This window comes from Crotalus tigris, unplaced genomic scaffold, assembly GCF_016545835.1.
Source record: "Crotalus tigris isolate CLP2741 ecotype Arizona unplaced genomic scaffold, ASM1654583v1 scf7180000018040.1558517, whole genome shotgun sequence".
NCBI classification, from domain to species: Eukaryota; Metazoa; Chordata; class Lepidosauria; order Squamata; family Viperidae; genus Crotalus; species Crotalus tigris.
This window is the reverse complement of record NW_024096790.1, coordinates 1314615-1337354: the sequence shown is the minus strand read 5'-3', so window position 1 is coordinate 1337354 and position 22740 is coordinate 1314615. Positions and strand designations below refer to the sequence as shown.

At 37.8% G+C, this 22740-nt stretch overlaps 1 protein-coding gene across 1 annotated transcript in view; it reads right to left on the bottom strand.

The window, feature by feature from the left end:
• Positions 1–22266, bottom strand: part of LOC120309586 (voltage-dependent calcium channel subunit alpha-2/delta-2-like) — a 174620-nt gene extending 152354 nt beyond the window's left edge. Inside the window, exons 1-2 of the mRNA XM_039346984.1 lie at positions 22255–22266; positions 18586–18702 (exon numbers count right to left, since the gene is read on the bottom strand). Coding sequence (XP_039202918.1) covers positions 18586–18702; positions 22255–22266 — 129 coding nt within the window. The remainder of the gene's footprint in view (positions 1–18585; positions 18703–22254) is intronic.
• Positions 22267–22740: the final 474 nt, after the last annotated feature.

Genomic DNA, 22740 nt, shown 5'->3' with positions numbered 1-22740 from the left:
AATTAAACAGTAGCAGATTACTGACATGCATTGGTCAAAAAACACATCTGCAATATCTATCAAGTTTGTTCATAAGAAAAGAAAGAAATGAACCAAAAATATGGTCTTGGATACAAAAAACAAGCAAAGTATGGTTAATTAGATCAACAGAATGGAATACCTAAACTAGAATACTGAGAGAACACAAACAAACATAAAATAACAAGTTAGAATGACTGTCTATTCAATTTTGCACCCTTGCTAAGAAAGCAATTAACACAATAGGCTGGAGAAAGTATAAACAAGAACTATAATAGCAAGATATAAAAATGCCAGCAACAAGGTTAGTGAAACTGTTTCATATAAGTAGTTGTAGTATGATGAACAGCTGGCTTGCTTGTTTAGGATGGGATGTGCGATTTTTACTAGTTTGGAGACATAGCTTGCATAGGAAGGAACAAGTTCAAAATGGACTCAATTTTAGAAGTGAAGGTTAAGGCTTAAAACAAATGCTTTATAAGCCAGGGGTCCCTGATGCTCGGTCTGTGGACCAGTACCGGGCCGCAGCATGCCAGCAAATGGTTCGCACAAACAAGCAAAGCCCCATCCATGGGATGCAGGCAGCACACAAAACACGCACCCTCGGATCCGTGGAAAAACCTCTCTCCACTGAACCAGTCCCTGGTGCCCAAAAGATTGGGGACCTCTGTTTTAAGCTCCCATAAAACCTAAAGTCTCTCCATCTTCTCCACTTTTGGAGAGGGCTATGCAGGCATCAAACAAGAATTATACTTTTTATATAGAAGCTCGAGATATCCTTTAGATATTCTAATGTTAGTACCTTGAATTGCGGTAGGAACAGAAAATGATGCAGGATCCAATCTGAGTCAGTCACCAGGGACCAAGGTTTATTCTTCTTTTGGGATCATGTTGGAGTCCATCATCAGGGAACTTCTCTCTCTCCAGAATACTTGCACTGTGCTGTTCTACACGTTGTAAATATTCAGATTGGATCCTGCAACATTACTCTTGGACACCTTCATTCGCGAATCAGAAAAAGAGTGTAAAAGCCATACCATTTGTGTAACATGACCCCCAAAAGTGGACACCCGTAAGCAGTGGGTGTCAGCCCACTACATTTTCAAGAGCAGCTTCACAGAAGTCATGAGAAGTGTTTTCCCAAAAATTGCAACAGCTAAATAAAAGAATATGGACAGTGTGCAGTAAAGCTTTCCTCTTTTCCCAGAAGAGACATTTAAGAACAACATTCAGTTTAAACTTGGACCATCAGATGAAAGCTGTGGTTGCTCTCCAATCAGTTTGTCTACTGATTAATACTACATTAAGGCTCAGGTTTTTATAATCCCCATTCAGCTTATCATTGCTTCCAGATAAAAGTTCATGATATCCACAATCTCTTTGATTCCACCCACAAAAAAGGAATAAAATTTGATAATATGAGCATATTGAGGATATCCAACTCTTAAACCTTTGATGAGGCTAGAATAGAAAGGGGAAATAGTCTGTTTTTCTTTTATTATTAGTCATTTGTCTCATTTTCCAAAGAGCTCCTTTTAATCTATTCAAAGTACTGCTCACTGGGAATTTGACAGTGTTTGAGGAAGGAGTTCTGAAATTAGGCCAAAGTTTCATGAAATTAGCCAGTAGTCATTATGACCTCTAATATTGTGCCTATAAAAGATAAATTAGAAAAAAATCCAGAGAGAGGTGGCCACATAAATGTAGGAGTTTTCATCATTTTTAAAACTATTATAAGAATATATTTAAGCAAACTTGAGCCGTGATAGTGCAGTGGTTAGAATGCAGTATTGCAGGCTAATTCTGCTGACTGCCAGGGGTTCAATCCTCACTGGCTCAAGATTGACTCGGCCTTCCATCCTTCCAAGGTTGGTTAAAATGAGGACCCAGATTGTTGGGGGCAATATGCTGACTCTGTAAATCGCTTAGAGCGGGCTGTAAAGTACTGTGAAGAGGTATATAAGTCTAAGTGCTAATTTAGCTATTGCTAAACTCTGCTAGCAGATCCCCCTGTAGCAAATTTAATCAGCTATAACAGAAAAGGATCAAACTAGGAAATAGCTACCTCTCAATCCTTCAGGCAGGTAGTCTCCATTCTCTGATGGAACACTCAAATGAAAGCTGCCTATAGTTGTCAGGTAAACCATGAAATGGTGAACAATGACACATGAAATCTAGATGTAAGACACACAATGCCTGCCTCTACTTTAAGGAAAACCCATACTACTTTTATTCAGACAAAAAAAATCATTATGCAACAAAATGGATTATATGCATAGAAAGAATTCCAATAATTTCTTGACAATGATAAATTAGCACTAGATACATACTCTCAAAACTAAGGGGTGATGGTGAGATCGACACAAGGCAAAGCACAAAAAATATGTCTCTTCATTTGTTGACTCTTATTTACTGCTCCTCTGAAAAATATGGATAACATTATTTGGGCAAGCTGATCACTTTCCTCCCCTATTTTCACACTTGCAGCCAGCTCATAAGTTTCCCCAGTCCACAAAGCTTTATTCTAACTCCTAAATATCGTCCTGAGCATAAACAAATAGCATTTTAAGATAGCCGATTATGGGCAACAATTTTAAGACTGCCTGGGGCTTACACTCTAGCATACATTCTAGCTACTCTTCATTTGCTTATTCATTCTCCAACAACATCTCTCTTTATTTGGGAATGCCTTAAGGCTCCCAGTCAAATGTACAAACATAGAGACAATATGCATCTCTTTAGGTGGTTAATGCTTCAAGGCCAAAGTCGAAAAGCATCCTAGGTGACCTATAAAATACTCATCCACAAATGTGTTGACAGCAGGGGTCTCTGCTCAGCAAACACTCCAGCCCCCTTAAATAGATGCCTATCTACATGTTTTAGTCCATTTAGTCTAAAACAAACAAGTCTTTCGACTATCAAAACTTAAATGTTATATTCTGAAGACTGCTTAAGTATCAAGAGCCACCCAATAATAACAGGAATAACAAGCTTCAGGTTCATGTTGAGTTAAGCCCATTGTTTAAGAGAAAACCTGCAGTTAAAGCTCAGATAATTTATCCTTACTTGCATCTCCTCCAGAAACATTTATTTTTCAAAGAAAGTGGAAAATAAAGTGGCTACAACTGCACCTAATATTAAGCCAAAATTTATTCCATCCATGCTTTATTAAACAAACCAGAAACTCTGAATGGGTCAATACTTCCCTGATAGATTTGGGGCACAACTTGAGAGTCCTCATAGAGTCATGGCTCCTATTAGAAGAGCAGGTGGCAGCCATGGGCTTGGGGCCAATTGCACCCATTCCCGAATCAGGAGGCTTTACTCACGGGCACTTGTGCCTTAGTCATCTGCCATTTCAATTATTACAATGCATTTTATGGCTAACTTCCCTTAAAGACTATCCATAATCTGCAATTGGTCCAGACATGCAGTTCTGGGTGACCCATGGTTCATCCAAGTTACACAAGTGCTACACTGATTCCTAGTTGCTCTCTAGATGAAATTCAAGCTGTTGGTTATTGTAAGTCCTTGACTTACAATCACTTGTTTAGTGACCATTTGAAATTACAATGGCACTGAAAAAAATGAGTTATGACCGGTTTTCACACATACAGCCGTTGCACCATCCCCATGGTCATGAGATCAAAATTCAGATATTTGGCAGCTGGTATTTATGACATTTGCAGTGATCACTTTTTACAACTTTCTGACAAGCAAAGTCAATGGGGAAGCCAGATTCACTTAACAACCATAATAACTTTAAGCACAGTGATTCACTTAGTAAACCTGGCAAGAAAGGTCATAAAATGGGGCAAAACTCACTTAACTGTCTTGCTTAGCAACAGTGAACAACAGGAATTGTGGTCATAAGCGGAGGATTACCTGTATCTTTAAAGCCATACATGGCACAGAGCCAAGTTGTTTGCGGGCCTACTTCTTTCCAAGGGTATCTGCCTGTCCGAATGTGTCAAGAGTATGAGTGGGCCAGAATATACAGGAACCGATCTCATTGGACTTATGGGAGACAATTTGGACTAGAAATGTTAAATTTACACAAGCTCAAAATTTGAGAGAAAATTTTTATAAAATGTTTTATAGATGGCATTTAGATCCTAAAAAATTATCTTGTATGTATCCTAATATACGGCCCAAATGTTGGAGATGTGGTAATAATGATGCGACATATTTTCATATTTGGTGGAATTGTAAAAAAGTTAAGGCTTTTTGGATTATGATTTGGTGGAACATTTAAAAGATTTTTAGAAAGAAGATAAAGTTTACTCCTCAGCTATTTTTACTGGGTATTTTCATTGATTTAAATGAAAAAGAAACTATCTTGATGTTGAATTTAGTAATTGCAGCAAGGTTATTAATAGGTTTATACTGGAAGAAAGATTCTTTGCCTACTTTAGAAGAATGGATATTTAAAGTATCTAATTTTGCAGAAATGGCAAAAATTTCTGCTTATTTAAAGGATCATACACAAGAAAGATATATCATTGTATGGAGAAGATAGATTATATTCAGAAAAAGTATGGAATTAAAAAGTTTCATTTATTTTATGAATGAATATTTTAACAAATATTATAGAGAATTGTCTTATAGGTTATGGAGTTAAAGGTTAATTATGATATTTTCTTTTTTCTTTTCTTTTTCTTTTTTATTATTATAAATTTTGTTATTATTAACCCTGTATTCTGCTCTGGGAAGTGAAGGGAGGGGGGTTAGGGTGGGAGGGAGGGCAAGAGGGGGGGTAAGTGTAGTATAGATAATGGTTGTTTATAGGAGTGCGGCCCAGGCACTCCCCTTAGGCTGCGTTCATGGGTTTGATAGGGATGAGAGGTGGGCAAGTGTAGAGAGGAAGTAGAGTATTAAGAGGAGAGGGGGAGGGGAAAAGAGTAGGAGGGGAGGAGAGAAAGAGGAGGGAAGTAGGGAATGTTTTAAGAAAGGGTGGACGCAGCCTGGGGGGAATGGGTGGGTCGCACCAATGGTTATGAATTTATCTTATTTTAAAATTGTATTGTATTTTTTATAATGTTTAAATGGAAAAAATAAAAAATTTTAATATAAAAAAAAAAGAGTGTGAGTGGGCCCACTCCAGATCTCTTGTCATCTGATGGGATCTTGACAGTGTCCCTTCTCAGTATTTGCCCCAGCCTGTCATGGTTCCAATAGATGAGACCAGTAAAAGAGAACTCCAAGGCAAAAAGGTTTCCTTAAAGAACATATTTATTTGGCTATATAGTATCAGCATGATCAAAAGTGAAACCAAGACTGAAGTTCCCTCCCAAAGGTTACATTGTTACGAAGTTGAACTTCCCACCCCAGTAATATGTCATAAATCACATTCCCCAATTAAGTACTTGAGCCGGCTTTCTAACGGAAGCTTCAGCCCACCAAAATGCAATCAGTAATGACCTTGGTTCCCACAGAACAATATATTGTTTTGACTAAGCTAAAAAATCCCCCCTCCCAATTCTGTGGCAACCGAAAATGAAGGGAAAATGGCTTCAGCTAAATTCATTTGTAGTGTTGACACAGCCACTTTAAACAGCCTCCAACTTGAGATTTGAGAGGTCTCCCACCCTTTGAGCCTCCTGGTTAGGCTGGTTGGAGGCTGGTTGCTGTGGTGCTTGGTGGGGATGGTTCACAGCTTAACCCTGAGACATTTGAGAATGCTGTAGACAGGGAAGCCAAAAATGATCTGTAATACAACTGTATGAAAAGTCAATGCATCGCAGCAATACAGCGGGTAAAAAAAATGGTATTAATGATGTAATTACAATATTTCAGATCAAAGTTGATATGTATGGTAGGAATTCCTTTTCAGCAGTCATTTTTTTTAGATAATTACCGAGGAGGACCAGTTTTACAATAACTGCATATTCTTCCACCACTCCCAACAAGACTATCTAGAGCATCCGTGCAGGGAAATTATGTTTTCACTTCACCCAGCCCTGTAATCATGATTACTGCAATTTTTACCTGCCATTTCCAAGTGATCAAATACCCAGTTTTTAAGATTTCAGCATTTCCAAGGAAGTGGGTGCCCAATTTCTAAAGTTAATTTCAAATCAGGTATTTGACTTAGTGCTATGAAAATGATGAAAGCAGTGTCAGAAACCATAGCACTGTGGGTGGGGTGGGGTAGCACTACAGAATACAGAACCCGTTGCCATTTGAGGACTCAGCAGAAATCTAATCCTTTAACATATGGATAATCCTTTGCAGAATATGAAGCTGCTTATGGAGTTTCAAAAAAGCAAAGTGGGCTATGCTTCTGCCAAGCATGTCTTGCAAAAGAAAGGAAAATATGCAAGGTAATCTGTATAAAAAGACATGAAACCCTCAATCGCTTTAGCATTATTAGAAGGCTGGATACAGTGTTTAGCAAAAGGGTCCCACGCAGCTTTGATAGACTTGTTACAGACATCTGATTCCCCCTGATTAGATTAGACAATAAATTTCTATCTTGGTGTTCGCATTGTTCAACTCCCACTGCAATCTGTAAATTAGAATTTCAGACCTCAGAGACTAGATTCAAATTGGATTAGTGGATCTAATCCAGGAAGAGGTGGGAGGGAAAGGAGTGAGGGAAACCCAGAGGGAAACATACAACAGTCCACACATGCTCATGTCACATACACTAACAAAATAATTAAATAAACACAGAGACAACAAGCCACGGTTTGATTAGGAGTAAATTAAAAATATAATTAAAGCAAAAACAACAAAACAGCAATTAAAGAAGTGGGGAAAGGAATGAATTGTCACTATTAATTAACAAAGCAGGGAGATTATACCTTTAAATGTTGTTTTTCTCCAGCTTAGACTGTGTGGGATTTTAATGCAAGGGCTTAGCAGAAGAGACCAATTTTCATTTCTATTATTGGGTGGGCTAATGTGTAGCGGGCTGGGAACTGCATAAATACACACTGAGTAATAGAAGAGCTGTCTCCAAGATTCAAAACACTAAGAAGAAAAATATTGCTTTCTCTTCTATCTGAATGAAGAAAACCTAATTCATATATAATCTACATTCATTGCTGAAATTTAGGCAGGCAAAGTTCTCATCTAAGATGGGTTACCACTCTACGTAGCCCCTGTAATAAAGGAAAGGTCACACTATATTGAAGTGTCTCTCCTTCCAACAATCCACTTCTATTTAACCCACATAGATGTACTCTACTATCTATGACACTGTATACACTGTATACTATGACACTTCACTAAATGTGAACTGATTAAATTGCTCAAGCACCTGTAATTCAGAGTGGTACCTATAACACACAATCTGCATAACCCACTTTTCTGAAACAACACCGAATTTCAACAATTTAGATATGGTAAAAGCAGGACATTAAAGAAGAAGTTTCTTGTTAGTCAAGTGATTGTGATTTAGGCACTTGGCAATTATTTACAACAGTCACAGAACCCCTGGTCATGTGATCACCATTTGTAACCATCCGAGCCAGCTACAAATAAGTAAGGCCAAATTCAATTGAGCCAGATTTGCTTAATGACCAAGGCCAAAAACAAAGGTAAGACGGGACGTAGTCATATGATGACTCAGCTAATGATTACATCATTTAGCAATGGAAGTTCAGATGCCAATTGTGGATGTAAGTCAAGTGTTCTCTATAAAGCCACCCAATCATGTGCATGGGGGGGTGGGATGGTGACATACAGAATTCAAAGCAACAAATAGCAGTAAAAGCAGTTGCCCCCAAGGCAAGATGGGAGCAAAGAATTTTTAATACCAATAAAAACATTAAATAATAAAAACCATTGTGCTAGAGACAGATTTAAACAATGAGAAACAATCCCAAAGGTAAATCAAGATGGATCTAATACAGGGGTGTCAAACTGCCGGCATGTAGGCCAGATGCGTCACACGGAAGCCACGCCCCATAGCTCCAGCAAGGGGAAAAAAGTCGTGATACAGCATGACATGTCACATGACATGGTGAGTTTGACACCCCTGGTCTAATACCATCACCATTTCTAGCTAATGTCTAGAGTTAATGGTGGTATTAGAGGCCTTTGGGCTCTTAAGGCAAATAGAATTGTGCCCCCTTATAGCATAAGGCAGGCAGAATACCAAAGAAGACATGTGTCCCCCCCAGGTCCCACCAAATGGCAATTCTTAAATAATAGGACCTGGACAATGCCCGACCTGTCTGATCTTATCAAATGGCCAGAACTGTAGAAAGACAGTCCCATAAATAAATCTTATACCATGAAAGGCTTTATAGATATCAACCAGCATCTGTTTTGCACCTGGAAGCCTACTGGTAACCAGTGCAGCTAGCAAAGCAATGGTGTTACATGAGTGTACCATGGATGTTCACACCACTGCATCTGGATCAGTTATAGCTTCCAAGTGGTCTTCAAGGGCTGCCTCATGCAAAGATATTCTGAGAATTATTCTTGCTCGAGTCTTCCTTCTACATAATTTTAAATGATACACAAGCCTTGTCTTATTTTGCATCTTGATCATTTAGATATCATCATTCGATTCTAACAACCACAAAAGCTAGCTTGATTCTAACGGCTGCAAATGTGGCCCAATTTCAACCCCTTGGGATTAGGGAGCCAGAAACAGAGCGAGAACCACTTAACATTCAAGAAAATTTCAGTCTGCCTAAGAGATACTCCCACCCAATCAAAAGTACTGGTGCTTTATATTACTGCTGCTCTCTCCATTCTTTTCAGTCTGATAAGCTAAATTACTATTTCCAATACAATTGTATTATGTTAAGGCACAGCACAATTAAATAAGCAGACCAGCATCAAAGTCAGTGCAAATATATAATGAAAGAAAAAACAGTTTCTTTCCCATATAATTCCACAAATATAGGCTCACACATTTCTACATTTTAAAACACAGCAAGTGTACTTTTAGACAACACATTTACCTCTTGGTGAAGTGTGAAATTGCCTCTCAAAGTGCTCCAGTTACAACATCCATTTTGATGGGATAACAATCCCTGTTCTTTAATGCGGGTATTTTGCCATAAAATCAGTTCTGGGCTGGTAATGTACAGAATTTCTGGACTAAGCAGTATTTCCTAAATATTCCACACCTGTGCTCAATCTGACCGAAACTAGCTGCACACTATACATTGTAGAAGCTTCAAAAATTCATGAAGATTTGGCAGAATAATCATAGTTGTTATTAATTAATTATATGAAATCCAGAAACCAGTTTCCAAGATAGCTCTTCTATTTTGGAAATATCATTTTTTCCAGCATTCAAACAATAACATTTTGTTACTGAAAAAAAAGGGGGGGGGGACAATGGATTCTTCCCTTTAATAGGCACAGAAGTTGAAAGAAAAAAGGAGCCAACTTTTTTAAAAAAACATTTTTATGCTGGTGGTGTTCCAGTACCCTTTTAAAACTATTACAGCAGTGAAACCGGAAAGATGTGGGACAGCTGGAGCAAGCAAGGACTTCAATCACCTTTATCTGATAAATCGGATGAGTGTTTTCCTGCAAGGACAATCCTGGCATTGGTGAGTCATGTCCTGATAAACTAACAAACAGACTACTGTAGTACATACTTGGTTAGGAAGTCCATTAAAGCAGTTCAAAATCAGCAGCTGGCTCAGGATGCAGCAACATGAATGGTAAGTGGTATCTCTTTAAAGTTCTGGGTTACCTCTCAACACTGAAACAGTTTCAGTGCTTGTGGTTGCCTTCTGACTCCACCCTCAGCATTTAGATTATTAATGCAGTATTTTGTGAGTCCTATCATAGGTCTCATTATATACTTGACATCAACTATTAAATTTGTTTTCTTTGTGTCAAGGTTCATTTTACGGCACAAACTGCCAACTGGAGTTGAAATTAGCTGCCTTTTTACAGATCAGAAAGGTATTCTACATTTATTTTCTCTGGCCTTTTAACCTCTTTTAATGTTTTCAGATATTTTGCATTTTGTTGTTTTGACCATGTTTTTATTATTATGATCATGTTGGTGCTATTTATTTAAGAAGGCTAGATCTGTTGATGGAGCAGGTGGCATATAAATATACTAAACACACATAACTCCTCTACTTTAATACTAGAAGAGACAGACCAGGCTGAGTGTGAGGAACGTAGCTGCCCAGGTAAATTTGGGAAAAAGCGGGAATCTTGATCAGAGTAGCAAACAATTCTTTTTATTTCCTTTTTTCATAATCCACCCCCCCCCCCAAAAGTCCTGTAGAGGTGGGGTTTTCTGAGAGAGATAAGCAAAGAATGTCAGGGATTTATGCCAGTAATATGCCAGCAGGGTCATCAAAGGCATGAAGATCATCCCAACTGCCCAGCTAAAGCAAACAGGAACCTACTGTGGGGCAACAGTCACATAGGAAGATGCTGGAGGTGAAATGTCACTTTAGTAAAAATGAGAAAGGCATTTTTTTTCACACCAAGCAGGAAAGGCCAATGGTAAACCACTCCAATACTTTACTAAGAAAGTCCCATGAATAAACATTATAAAATGAGTCAGAATGTAGTTCTGGATGGCGGGCCTCTCGGCTCGGACTCAACATGCTATTGAGGAAGAGCTGACGATCTTTTGCAGTACTGACGGCTTGATTAAAGCCTTTGCAGTTGATGTTGCCATACAGGAAAAGAAAATCTAATGCTATAAAGTTAGAATGACAGTAGGAACATGGAACATAAGAAGCATGGACATGGGAAAGCTTAAACAGTGAAAGATGAAATGAAGCAACTACATACTGACATCTTAGACAAGAGCAATTTCAGATGGACTGGGATTAGATATTTTGAGTCAGAGGTTCAACTGTTTATTACTTAGCACATGAAAAAGAAGGAAAGGTGTTGCAATTAAGGAGACAAGGTATTCAGTGACTGACTGATATCAATTAGTTTTTATGGACAATCCTTTAGTTTGGATTAGATTGGATTAGAAATTATCTAAATCTGTTCCTAACCACTGATGCTGAAGAAGACAAACTTGATAGTCTGAAACTGATGAAGAGTATAAGCAAGATGTCATGCTTGTGACTGGAGACTGGAATGTCAACACTGGAAATTGTATGGAAGAAATTGTACTTTGGACTGTATGGCCCAGGAAACAAAAAATGAAGCAGCAGAATAATTTCTCAGTTTCTGCCAATTCAATTATGTTTGTCATTGCTAACACAATCTTCAAATATGCATGGACATCAACAGATAAGAGTACAGAGAAATCAAATTGACTATATCATTGTCACAAAAGGGTGGAAGAGGTTAGTTGTAGCAACAAAACTGTGGCTGGAGGCTGACTGTGGAACAGACTATGAATTGCTTATGTGCAGGTTCCAAGTCAAGCTAAAGCAGACGAGCAACCAATTCATGTCCAAAACATATGAAACATGTTTCCGCCATTTAAGGGGAAAACATTAGGAATCACTTTGAAGTCCTGAACTCCACTAATAGAAAACCAGCGGAATTATGGTGTGAAGTTACAAATGAATGCATTTCCATTGAAGATGAAAACGGATTTGGATACTGAAATATTCAAGTACAAGAGAGATGTCAATAAACAACTTATCTTAAAAATATTCCCTACCCATAAGAACCTCTAGTACTAGATAGAAGATGAAGTTAGATCAGCACTCCAATCATTAAAGTGTTAAGAGGCTACAGGAAATACCCCCAGAACTATGTCAAGCAATAAAGAATCAGTAAAGGTGCAACCAAACTATGCAGCAACATGATGGCCAAACAGAGATTTAACAGAGTGTGCAAACTATTGTACAGTATCTTAAATTTCATAAGCTAGCAAAATAATATTTAGGATCATCAAATACAGATTAGAGCTCTGCCTGGAAAAGGAGATGTCATATGTAGAAAAGGCCAAGGAACATGAATCCTTATTGCTGATACATGCTGGGTAATTGAAAAAGGCAAAGAACATTTTAAAAAATCCCTCAATATTTGAATTGATTAAAGAGAGGCTTTAAATTGTATTGATCATGTGAAGCTATCAAATGGGCTTAAAAAATGAGAATTCCAGAACATCTTATTGTTCTCATGCGAAAGCTTTATACAGGTGAAGAAGCCTCAATACAAATGAAAATGACAAAACAGAATAGCTCCAGATAGGCAAAGGAGTGCAACAAGCCTGTATACACTCCCTTTATTCATTCAAACTATATGTGGAATATAAAGAGGAAGATGGTTGGAAGAGGAGTGTGGTTTTAATATTAGAAGAAGAAATATCAATAAATTACTGTATGCTGCCCTGAGGATACTACACTTACAGCTGAAAATGCAAAGGATCTGCAGTCTAGTACTAAAACTCAAGAATATAATGACAAAACAGGACTAAAATTAAATATAAAGGAGATCAAACTAATAACAACGGGCACAACAACCTGATAGAGAACTGATAATGAAGATACTGAAATGGTGGATGTTTCTACCCTTTACCATCAATAATAAAGGAGCAACAGTCAAGAAATATACCACATACTATAACTTGGTTCATGAAAGCCTTTAAAAAGATACCTAGATATATCTATACTTAGAAAGTTTCACTAGAGTTCAAGCACAATGCCCTGTGATGCTCTATGGAAGTGAAAGTTAGACTGTCAATGCTGCTAATATTGAATATTCTTGCTTTGACAATATATACAGAACTGTCTGGTATTTTTAGAGTTAAATCAGGTGACAGTGAAAGGGGAGGAGAATATAAGGAAAGCCCAGGAAAAAGAAACGGGAAGTAAATCTTTGCCCTCCAAGTTAATTGGAAGATGTGAATCATGACCCCAAAATAGGGGAGGGGAAATGCCTGGAATGTTATGTGCAAAGGAAGGGAAATTCAGATCTTAGCATCCACTATGTTGTGCTGACATCTCTGTAATACTAATAAAGGCTTTTTAGGTTGAAAAAATGCCTGAAAGTTCTTTGAAGTGTTTTGTTAATCACATGACATAGACTTTGAAGAAGCAGGATAGAAAGTGTGGTGAAATGTAGTCAGGATTTCCAGGAGGGAGAGACTGGATCCCAGAAAAGGAAAGAGACATCAAATGTGTAAAGCTAAAATGGCTCCACCCTAGGAGTTCTCAACCATATGTTAAATGGTGCAAGTAATCTGCTTTCGTGTAGCAAGATTTCTGTTTATAAATAAAGGAAGGAAGCGGCTTAGAAGAACCTCAATGTGTCTTTTCTGGTTTTGGAGTCTGCAGAAAGAATATTCACATTTTTGAACATTGGTGATGGAGAATACTCATAAGAATACCACAGAGAGATCCTTCCCCCCCAAATAACTTCAACCCAAACAAATAGCTCATTGAACAAATCAACCCAGAATCAAGGGACAAAGGATGATGCAAATACCTTGCTCTCTACAGAAGGCTCTAATGCAGAGAAAGGGAAGGACACAGAAGAGAAAGACCACCAGCAAAATGGATGGACTCACCTACAGTGGCAAAGGATGTGACATTGGAAGACCTGAAGGAGCAGGTTAAGGTCAGATCCTTCTAGAAAAAAATCTATGCGGTTACTAAGCATCAACACTGACTTGATAGCACATAATCAATCAATTAATTTCATACTGCCCAACTGTTACATTATTGTACAAAAGGAATTGCAAAACACAAACATTAACTTAATTATCTTAGTTCAGGTTTCCATAGACTGTAATTTCAATAGAATGTCGAACATGCAGCATTTATATGACACAGAAAATAGTCTGTGACCCAGAATAACATACAGAAATATTAAAAGCTGTTAGAGACAGGTTATATTGACATCAATACATACTTTATCTCAGAATATCCACTCTCCGCCCTATTTCTTCTTGTGCAATTTATTTCCAATCCATGGAATCCTATACTTTAGTCAGAAGTTACCTTACGCTGAATAAACTAGGTCTTCATTCTGAGTGAATATGCAAGGATTATAGAATCACTGCAGATTCTTACAAGTTCAGCCAAAGCACTTAAGTCCTATCAACATTGCTCAATCAATATTTGTTTTGTTTTTTTCAGGAGAGCTAAGAGATAATAAATATTAACATTTTCATCATGCAGCTCACACATATTTAATTTACTTTTGTTGATATTTTGCTCTGCAAAACAAGGTATGAATAAATGAAAGTTCTAGGATTTCTTTAGTTTTGGATGGGGCTGTACTAGCCCAGACAGACCCTGTGCATAATCTGGTATTCTCCTGGACTTGTGTCTGCTACTCGATGAGGTTGCAGTCAATGCTAGGAGAGCCTTTGCACAACTTCATGTTGCGTGCCAGTTGCACCCTTTCTAGACTGGGAGTCCCTGCATCACTCAAGTCCTGGTCATCTCATACTTGGACAATGTACTCTATATAGGGCTACCCTTGAAGGGGATCCAGAAGTTGGTGCAGAATGAAACTCCGTAGGCAGTTCTTGGGGCCCTTAGGATAGGCCATGTTATACTGATATTCCAAGAGTTGCACTGGCTGCCAGTTTGCTTTCAGGTCCAATTCAAGATGTTGGTTATCATCTTGAAAGCGTTTCATGGCATGGGTTCAGTCTATCTGAGAAACGGGCTCAATCTGATGGAATAGCCCACCCATGCCAGCTGAAAGGGCATACTGCGGGCCCGTCAGTCATGGAATTTATGACTTTTATTTATTGCTTTAATGTGTTAATCTGCCTTTTATTTAATATCTGTAAGCTGCCTAGAATCATCTTTGGCAGATGGGAAACATCCAAGTTTGATAATAAAATCTTAAATCAACATGAATGTATTTCCTATTTTAGTCACTTCTGACTCAATATAAAACTTTCTTCAGTAAAATAATCCTCTGATTATTACAGGACTATCACAGAGAGGAAAGGTAAGGCTGTCTAGAATAAATGCAGCGAAATGCACTGGCATCATGAGTATTATGCCCATCTCATTTATTTCCATTAACTCATCCTCATCATCCCAATTCCTATGTGCATGAAAAAGAAATCACAACTCACAACTTTTCTTTTATTGTGAAAAAAAAAAAGGAAAAGTCCCTGGATGACTCAATTACAGTACAAAAAAGAAAAAATAAATTTGAGGTCTGCCTATATACCCTACTGTAATATATCTTCCTTCGGGAGATACATGAAATTGCAAAAGAAACCAAAACAAAAGCCGATGTGAATTATAGTGGGCAGTCTGCTATGTAGTGAAATAGAAGGACTTCTAATATAGCAGAATCAAGTGTTAATAGAAAGAACTATAGACTTGCAATGTAACAGTACAGCATCCTTAAAGCAGTCGTCTTCCCTGTTGGCAGCTGACTTCTAAACTGTTTTAAGAAAATTCTGTCTGGTTTGGGGGCTTTGGCAGCAATTTGCCAGATGTTCAAACTAGAATTGCCAACTAGCATGCCCCCAGCTGGGCAACTCCCCAGTTACTATACCTTTGCAACTTTCCTTATAAGAAAACCAACTGCAGGCAAGTCTTACTGGATATATATACTTTTACATCTACATTCACGCAACAAAATACATGTATACAAAGTTGAATTATACTCCCACAGACAAAAGAACCTCTCAGCAGGAGAGCGATTATAGCATTTGTTTAATGTGCAGAACATTACATCCTTGAAACCCAGCAAAACTTTTTAAATTTATTTTTCTCTCTCTGAGATACTTGCTTTATTACAACACATTCTTTAAAGCAGAAGAGGAAAAACGCTGCACCTTTTCATTCCCCCCACCCACCCACCCGGTACTTGTGGTAGTAAATTGTAACTGTACTACTTATTCATCTGGCTTATTTGAGAACTGGAATGAAATCTTTCTTTCCCAAGTAACTGGAAAAACAGCTGAAATGGCGTATCAGTGGACTTATTAAAATAAAAATAAAAACACCAACAAATAAATAGGTAGTTCTGCTGGGTTTTGAGCCATCAATATATAAGCAGGTACTATGACCACTATGCTGATAAAACACCATGGTAATAATAGCTGCAGCCAAGATTAGGCTGCTACCGAGTGATGACCACTGACCCAGATAAGAAGGTGTTCCTGTTTCTTCACACTGCCAGATCAGAGCATAGCATTTGAAGAAAGCTCAGCAGGCAGAACCAGAAAGCAACTCTGAACACTGAAAAACACTACTTTCAACATGGAGCAGAAACTGCCTTTCTTTGAAATGTGCTTAGAAAATTAATGTGTGGCTACAAAGAAAAATGTAAGTAGAATTTATGAGACAAATCCACTGATTCTTTTCTTGGCCTGAGGATGGCCTACTAATGTTCCCCAAGTCTATCTGTAGCTGAGTTGGTCCAGGGACACTTTAAGGTACTGCAGCATGCTCTGAGGTAATGTTTTCCCCAATATACTGCCAGAAGAGACTATGTGCAGCCATTGTAGAACATATTAATATGTATCAGGGAGGCAGCCTGAAACAACATATGCCATATCAGTAATCCTCTCACTCCAAGTGGTTTCTTATGAATCCAGCCTCTTCACTCTGGTCCCTGGTTTCTTTATTCACCTATAGTCTTCCTTCAGCCTCAGGGAATCTGGAACTTTGCAGCTCCCTTTCCTTTCTTTTATAAATGTATGGATCAGCTTTTGGATCTAGAGGGTATAAAACCTTGACAATGTCCATCCTATGCATGACTTAACACATGTAATTGAAATGTAATTGAAAGAGTTTGGCACTTGCTCTGCTGTTGCCTGTGTAATTAGGAATTCCCTTCCCAGCAGTTGCTGCTCCTAAGGAAACACAAGTCCCTTGCCTTCTCTCTTCATATTATGTACTTGGGAAGGTTTACAAATCCCACACTAATCTCGCAGTTGACCCTCTTTCTCAAATTCCAGTTTTTCAGTATCTGCATTTCAGCAAAAATCTGGATGACCACTAGGTGGCAGCCAAAAGACACAATGCTCTAACTTTCTGCTTCCACCCAGTCATCATTAAGTCAAAACAGTCAATCCACAGATTCACTGATATTAAAAACAAATGTAATTGGTCGCTGGTACAGTGGGAAATAAAAAAAGACAAAATTAAAGTAAGCAGACTGTTTTGTATGCTGGGGCTTTTAACGTGGAATGATATTGAGCAAAAGCTGGAATTTTATCTAAGACAGTGGTTCTCAACCTTTTTAATACCGCGACCCCAACCGGTCGTAAGTCGAGGACTACTCAACCGGTTGTAAGTCGAGGACTACTCAACTGGTGCAGCACCGTTTGCAGAATGGGACTTTTGGCGGGCTCAGCAGGGCAGAGACAGCCTGACAATTCCTATTGGCTTTTGAAAGCCAATAGAATTAAACTCTATTCAAGAGAGTCTTGGTGCACATTCATTCTGGGTGCCTGGTGTGGAGGTTGCAAGATTTGGAACATCACACTTTACTCCTAGCACTGGGATGGGGTAGGATGAGATCGTAGCAACTGGCCATGAACATAGATGATGTGTAAAGGTACCAATAATAGCTAAGACTGGCCCCATGTATGCACACTGAGAAACTGAGTCCCACTGATTGTATTTTTTAATGACTTGGGAAAGAAGGTAGCATGTGGAAAGACTGACCTAGTTAAAAGAGAGGAGGGAATGATGCGACCTGAACTACTGCTGAGCTTTGAAAATGCCAATTGCCAAGATAACTGAAGCTGACTGCATTTTTGCATAATTGTACTTTAATCTTCATGCACTTTATTGTATTGTTTTTGCTTATCTTTCTGAAGGATCTGACTGATTTTAATCTACATTGTGAAACTATCACTACCATGTGCTGTTTTGCTACCCCTTTAGAATTTCAGTTTTATGGACTGAAAAGCTGATATGCCTCTGAAATAAATGAGGGTTCTCCAAAATTGATATATATCATTGCTTTGCGATATATTATTATTGCTATTCTATTTTTTTTTGGCATTATCAACTACTATGGTCACAAGGTTTCTGGGAAAACATAAACAGGTCATAATAACAAACAATTTAATAATATCTGATAATGTTGAGGCAATTAAACTATGCAAAAATATGCACATATAAAAGCGATTTACTGAGAATCCTTTTCTCTAAGCAGAAAAGCTAAAACAGAAAATGTACATATTGAGCGTTGTCACAGGAAAAGTCAGGTCCATTTAATATTAGACCTTAAACATGCTGATCTGCTCTGCACTGTACAACAAGGAAGGAAATTATATAAAATGAAAAGTTGGGTTGAAAACCTACTTGAAAGCCCAGATTTAACTGCAGACAATTGCTATTATGCTCTGTTTCATTCACTCACATTTTGCAAAATATCCTTCCAAAGGAGCAGAAAAGGCCACTCATCTCAAGAGACCAAAATAGACTAGAGCCTGAGAGAGTCTTTAGACTGCTTACAAAGGAAAGGACTAAGGGACACATTTCACACAATCTTTAATCGTAGACTTATATACGTCAAAGATGCAAAGGAGAAAATATTTGGAAGAGCTATGCAAGCACTTTGTTTAACATTATCCATTTCTTAGAAACGTTCTGTGAAACCTTGTAATAAAGTATCAGTCAATCCCTGGGGATATCAGAGCATCATAATAGGTATCAATTCCATTCCCGCCTCCTGCCTTTTTCATTTAAATTCACTGAAACTGAGGAGCCATTTTACCTTTAAAGCTTGGACTTTCTTGGCCAGGAGACTCTCAATGTCCCCTGCCACTTTCTCCACAATTTTTTCAGGGATGTTGTCTCTTACTTCAAATAAATTCTTCTTCTCATCATAGATCTGTTGAAAGAGATGAACAAAGAAAGAAATTGGAGCGTTGACAAATTCAAACCTACAAAGTACTTCTGGAAAAGAAAAAGAAACCATTAAGAATAGAATATCGTCAATGTTCAGAGTACGAAATACCATGACCAATCTATAATAAAATTCTTAAACCAAACAACTGCCTATGGACAGCTTTTTTCACTCATCTATTTTCTTCTCATATGTTCAATATCTTAGCATTCCTTGCAGGGACCTTTCTCTTATTGCAGTGTCTTGTGAAAAAAGCAACCTACAGCTCACAGATTTTAATATATCAAATTCTAGTCATTAGGCAAAATTAATTCATTGCAGGATGAAGGACTCGCCTCTGAAATTACCTTTAGTGGCAAATTAATCTATCAGTGCAGGTATGAGTGACAGAAGCTTTCCAACCTCTCAGTCTAGGTTGGGGTAGGCAACCTTGGCTCTTTTATGACTCGTGGACTTCAACTCCCAGAATTCCTGAGCCAGCCTGGCTCATGAATTCTGGGAGTTGAAGTCCACGAGTCATAAAAGAGCCAAGGTTGCCTACCCCTGGTCTAAGTCTTCCACTCTCTGAGACAGAGTGATTGGCCCACCAAGTCAGCTTCTGTGCTTAATGGAAGAAATCACATGAGCAAAACCTAGTTTCTTTTTCTCCCCTCCTCTCCCCTCCTCTCCTAGTCCAATACCTTAACCACTATACTACACTGACTCTACATACTTATATTTACCTATAGCTCAATATCTACATATATAGTGTACATACATGCATAGTAGTAAGATATTCATAACTTGTTCTTGTGTATGTTGAACTGGATGTTTTTAATGTTTTCCTTACTGGTTTTACTGCTTTTATTGTTTTATTTTTAAAAAAAAATTAATCATAATATCTTTTCTGAATTATAAACTCCCCAGTCATTGACTGAGATGGGTGGCCATAGATTTGAAGAAATAAACAAACAAATAAAATGTGTAACTGTAGTATTATAAAAAAGAAGGCAGTAAAGATGGATTTACAGCATCCAGACTGATAGTTAATGTCAAAAGTGCAGAGGATGTAAAAAAAAAAAATAGATATAGAAACACAAAATTGTATTTGAGTGCCTGGCCAGTTATTTAATTTCTTTGATTTTTGCTTTTCAGAACATCCTTCCATTTTTATAAGTTGAGCATGCCATGTGGTCAGAAGCCTTTGAAATTGAGATTCTCATTTTCTCAGGATATTTATGGCATACCCCCAAGCCTTAATCAGAAAAGTATTTTGTGAAATCCCACATATGCCCAATCCAGTGGTTGAAACCTAGCACACTGCCCTCATCTCTCCCACTGTGCATATAATTCAGTGGATATTGAGACTAGCAGCAGATGGTACATAGCTGAAGGTGGTGGAAGAGCCAGTGAAGCTCAAAACAGACACCGAAACAGACTAATATGATTAAAAGTCTGTAAGAAAAAAGAGGGAAAATATTTAGAGTAAATAAATGGAAACCAGCAAGCTGTCTCAATTTTTATAATATCTACAGACCACTGCTATCATATCATATAGCACTTGAAATGGCAATAGAACTGTAATTTGCATCAGAGAAACCAATTAGTTCAGCAAGGTAACAGTCTCCACCTACATCCTTATCATGAACTCTTAGAATTAGTTTCTCTTCACTTATGTCTTTGCATATACAAAAATATGCACACAAGTTTATAAAAACAACCCTCTCCAACCTGGTGCATTCTACAAGTTGAACTGTACTCCCTGTTATTTCCAATTAGTATTATCCAGCTATTATCTATCCATTTACCCCAAGAAACCTTTTAATTCCAAATCAGTGTAGCCATGAACCAAATTATGGAATTTGTGGTTCAACAGACACAGAGAGCAGTTAAATTGGCAAATGATGATATAGAAGATTCAAGAGAATTTGTGACTCACTCAGCATACCATAGAGAAAAGAAACCATGGCACAGAATGATCTACAAATCTGGCTGCAGTAAGCAGCAAGACTGACAACAACCTCAACCCTGCATGTAACCTGCTATCTATGCCAGACAAAAATGGATGTATATGAAAAAAAAAATCTGGAGAGCATCATCTGAGAAACATTGCTATAGACTATCAACACACATCAAAGACACATGATGCCATTCAATGGGCAAATACCAGTCTGACTATGGTAGGTAAGTACAGATAAAGCAGACAAGCCTTACAGTAAGCCTTACTATACTTACTGTATATATCTTTCCACAGACTTTGTGCAATGCACGGATAATATTATTGTTTCAAAATAAAGGCAAGTTTTGTGAAGCAGTATCAGAAATAAATTTTTGAACACTGTAGCCTAAATATCCTATGGAAGGATGCAAATACCCAACACTGAATATTTATCCAATGTTGTTTCTGGCAGTGGGCCTCTTCCATGCTTTTCTAAAAATTGCCTTTGACCTGCTGTGTGAAAAGGCTGTTCCTTCCACGTCTTTCTAAAAAATGCCTTTGACCTGCTGTGTGGAAAGGCTGTTCCTTCGTGATAATATAAGGGCAGCTGGAGGTGAATTGGTGTCCCTGAATACCAATCTTAGACTTTACCCTTGTCAAACAGTAAGCTGTACATGCCAGAGGATGGAAAAATACTATACAAATCCATTTAATATCAGAGAACATGGTATAATGGATTCTTACGGTCTCTCTTCCCTTCTCTTATTTTTCTTTGGGTAACAGCATAACAAAGTAATGTGTTTTGAAGGCACAGCAGCTCCAACTGAGCAGCAGCAATTTGGGAAGCAAAAGAAAAAGGAACAACCTTCAAGGACAAAATCTTGGATGCAGAGGGCATCCTGACACCAGCATTTTCCTATTATGAAATGCCAAATCTCTTCCCATTGGCTACTGCTGATTTTATCCAGAAAAAAATTACACTATTGTACACTATGTTGTGTATTTGCCCCATTAGACCCCGATGCTTTCAGTCTTCAGAAGCAATTCTGTACATGCTTCTTGAAACACAACAAAATAAGATGCTGTCTTTTATGGATGACATATTTACCTATTATATTTTTCTGTACATGTATCTTTCTGGCCAGGGATTATGGGAGCTAGCTTGAAATGATGATAATTACTATTTGAAAATAAGTCTGGTTACCATTGCAGAACAGATAGATTTTATGAATCAGTCAAGCGTGTGGATATAAGCCTAGAGAAAATGCTTGTGTTGTCAGTAACAATTTCAATGATTATGTCACTATTGCTAGTTATCGTGTTGTCTACAAATAAAATTTGAATGCAGATCTAGGCAACATTGTACACCGGGATTTATTTCTTAATAAATATCTATAGATAAATAAATGATATGAAATCAACGAGAAGGAAGTAGAGACAAGAATTTGTATGAAGTTAGTGTGTTTTTAACAAGTGAAGCAGGAGCCTCTTCCCCTCCAGGTGTTGCTCAGCTACAATTTTCACAGTATCTAATGGTGAAACATGTGGAAAACTGTAATTCAGCAACATGGTTAGAAACACGGCTTGGCCACCCTTAATCTAAAGTTATTTGTGAGTACCGAGATGGCCATGTTCGCTGTTCAGACCAAATTATGCAAAGTAATAAAAATAAACAGATTGCAAAGTACTCCAGAAGGGCTTTCTCCAAGCTGGATAAATAGCAATAGCATGAAAATGTTTTAATATAAACACAAAATGGTGCTCATGGAAAAAATAATTATATCTATCCAATGACAGTGTGTGAGTTACAGACCTTGGGGCCATGATAGGTAAATTTAATGATAATGTCAACCTGGTGTAGTGAACTGTGAAGAATACAAAAAAAGATGATATAGAAAGATAAAAAATAAACTATCAGTATTATACTTTTTCAGTGAACCATTTCTAGAGAGAAGCCTGCGGACATACTAGAAATACTCTGTGGAACAATTGCTGTATCTCAAAAAATATACTGTAGAATTGGAAAAAGTAAAGAACTGATAGGGAGTTGGATCAACTCTCCTCCAAGATAAGTTTACAACAATTAAACCTTTTTAAGTTTAGGG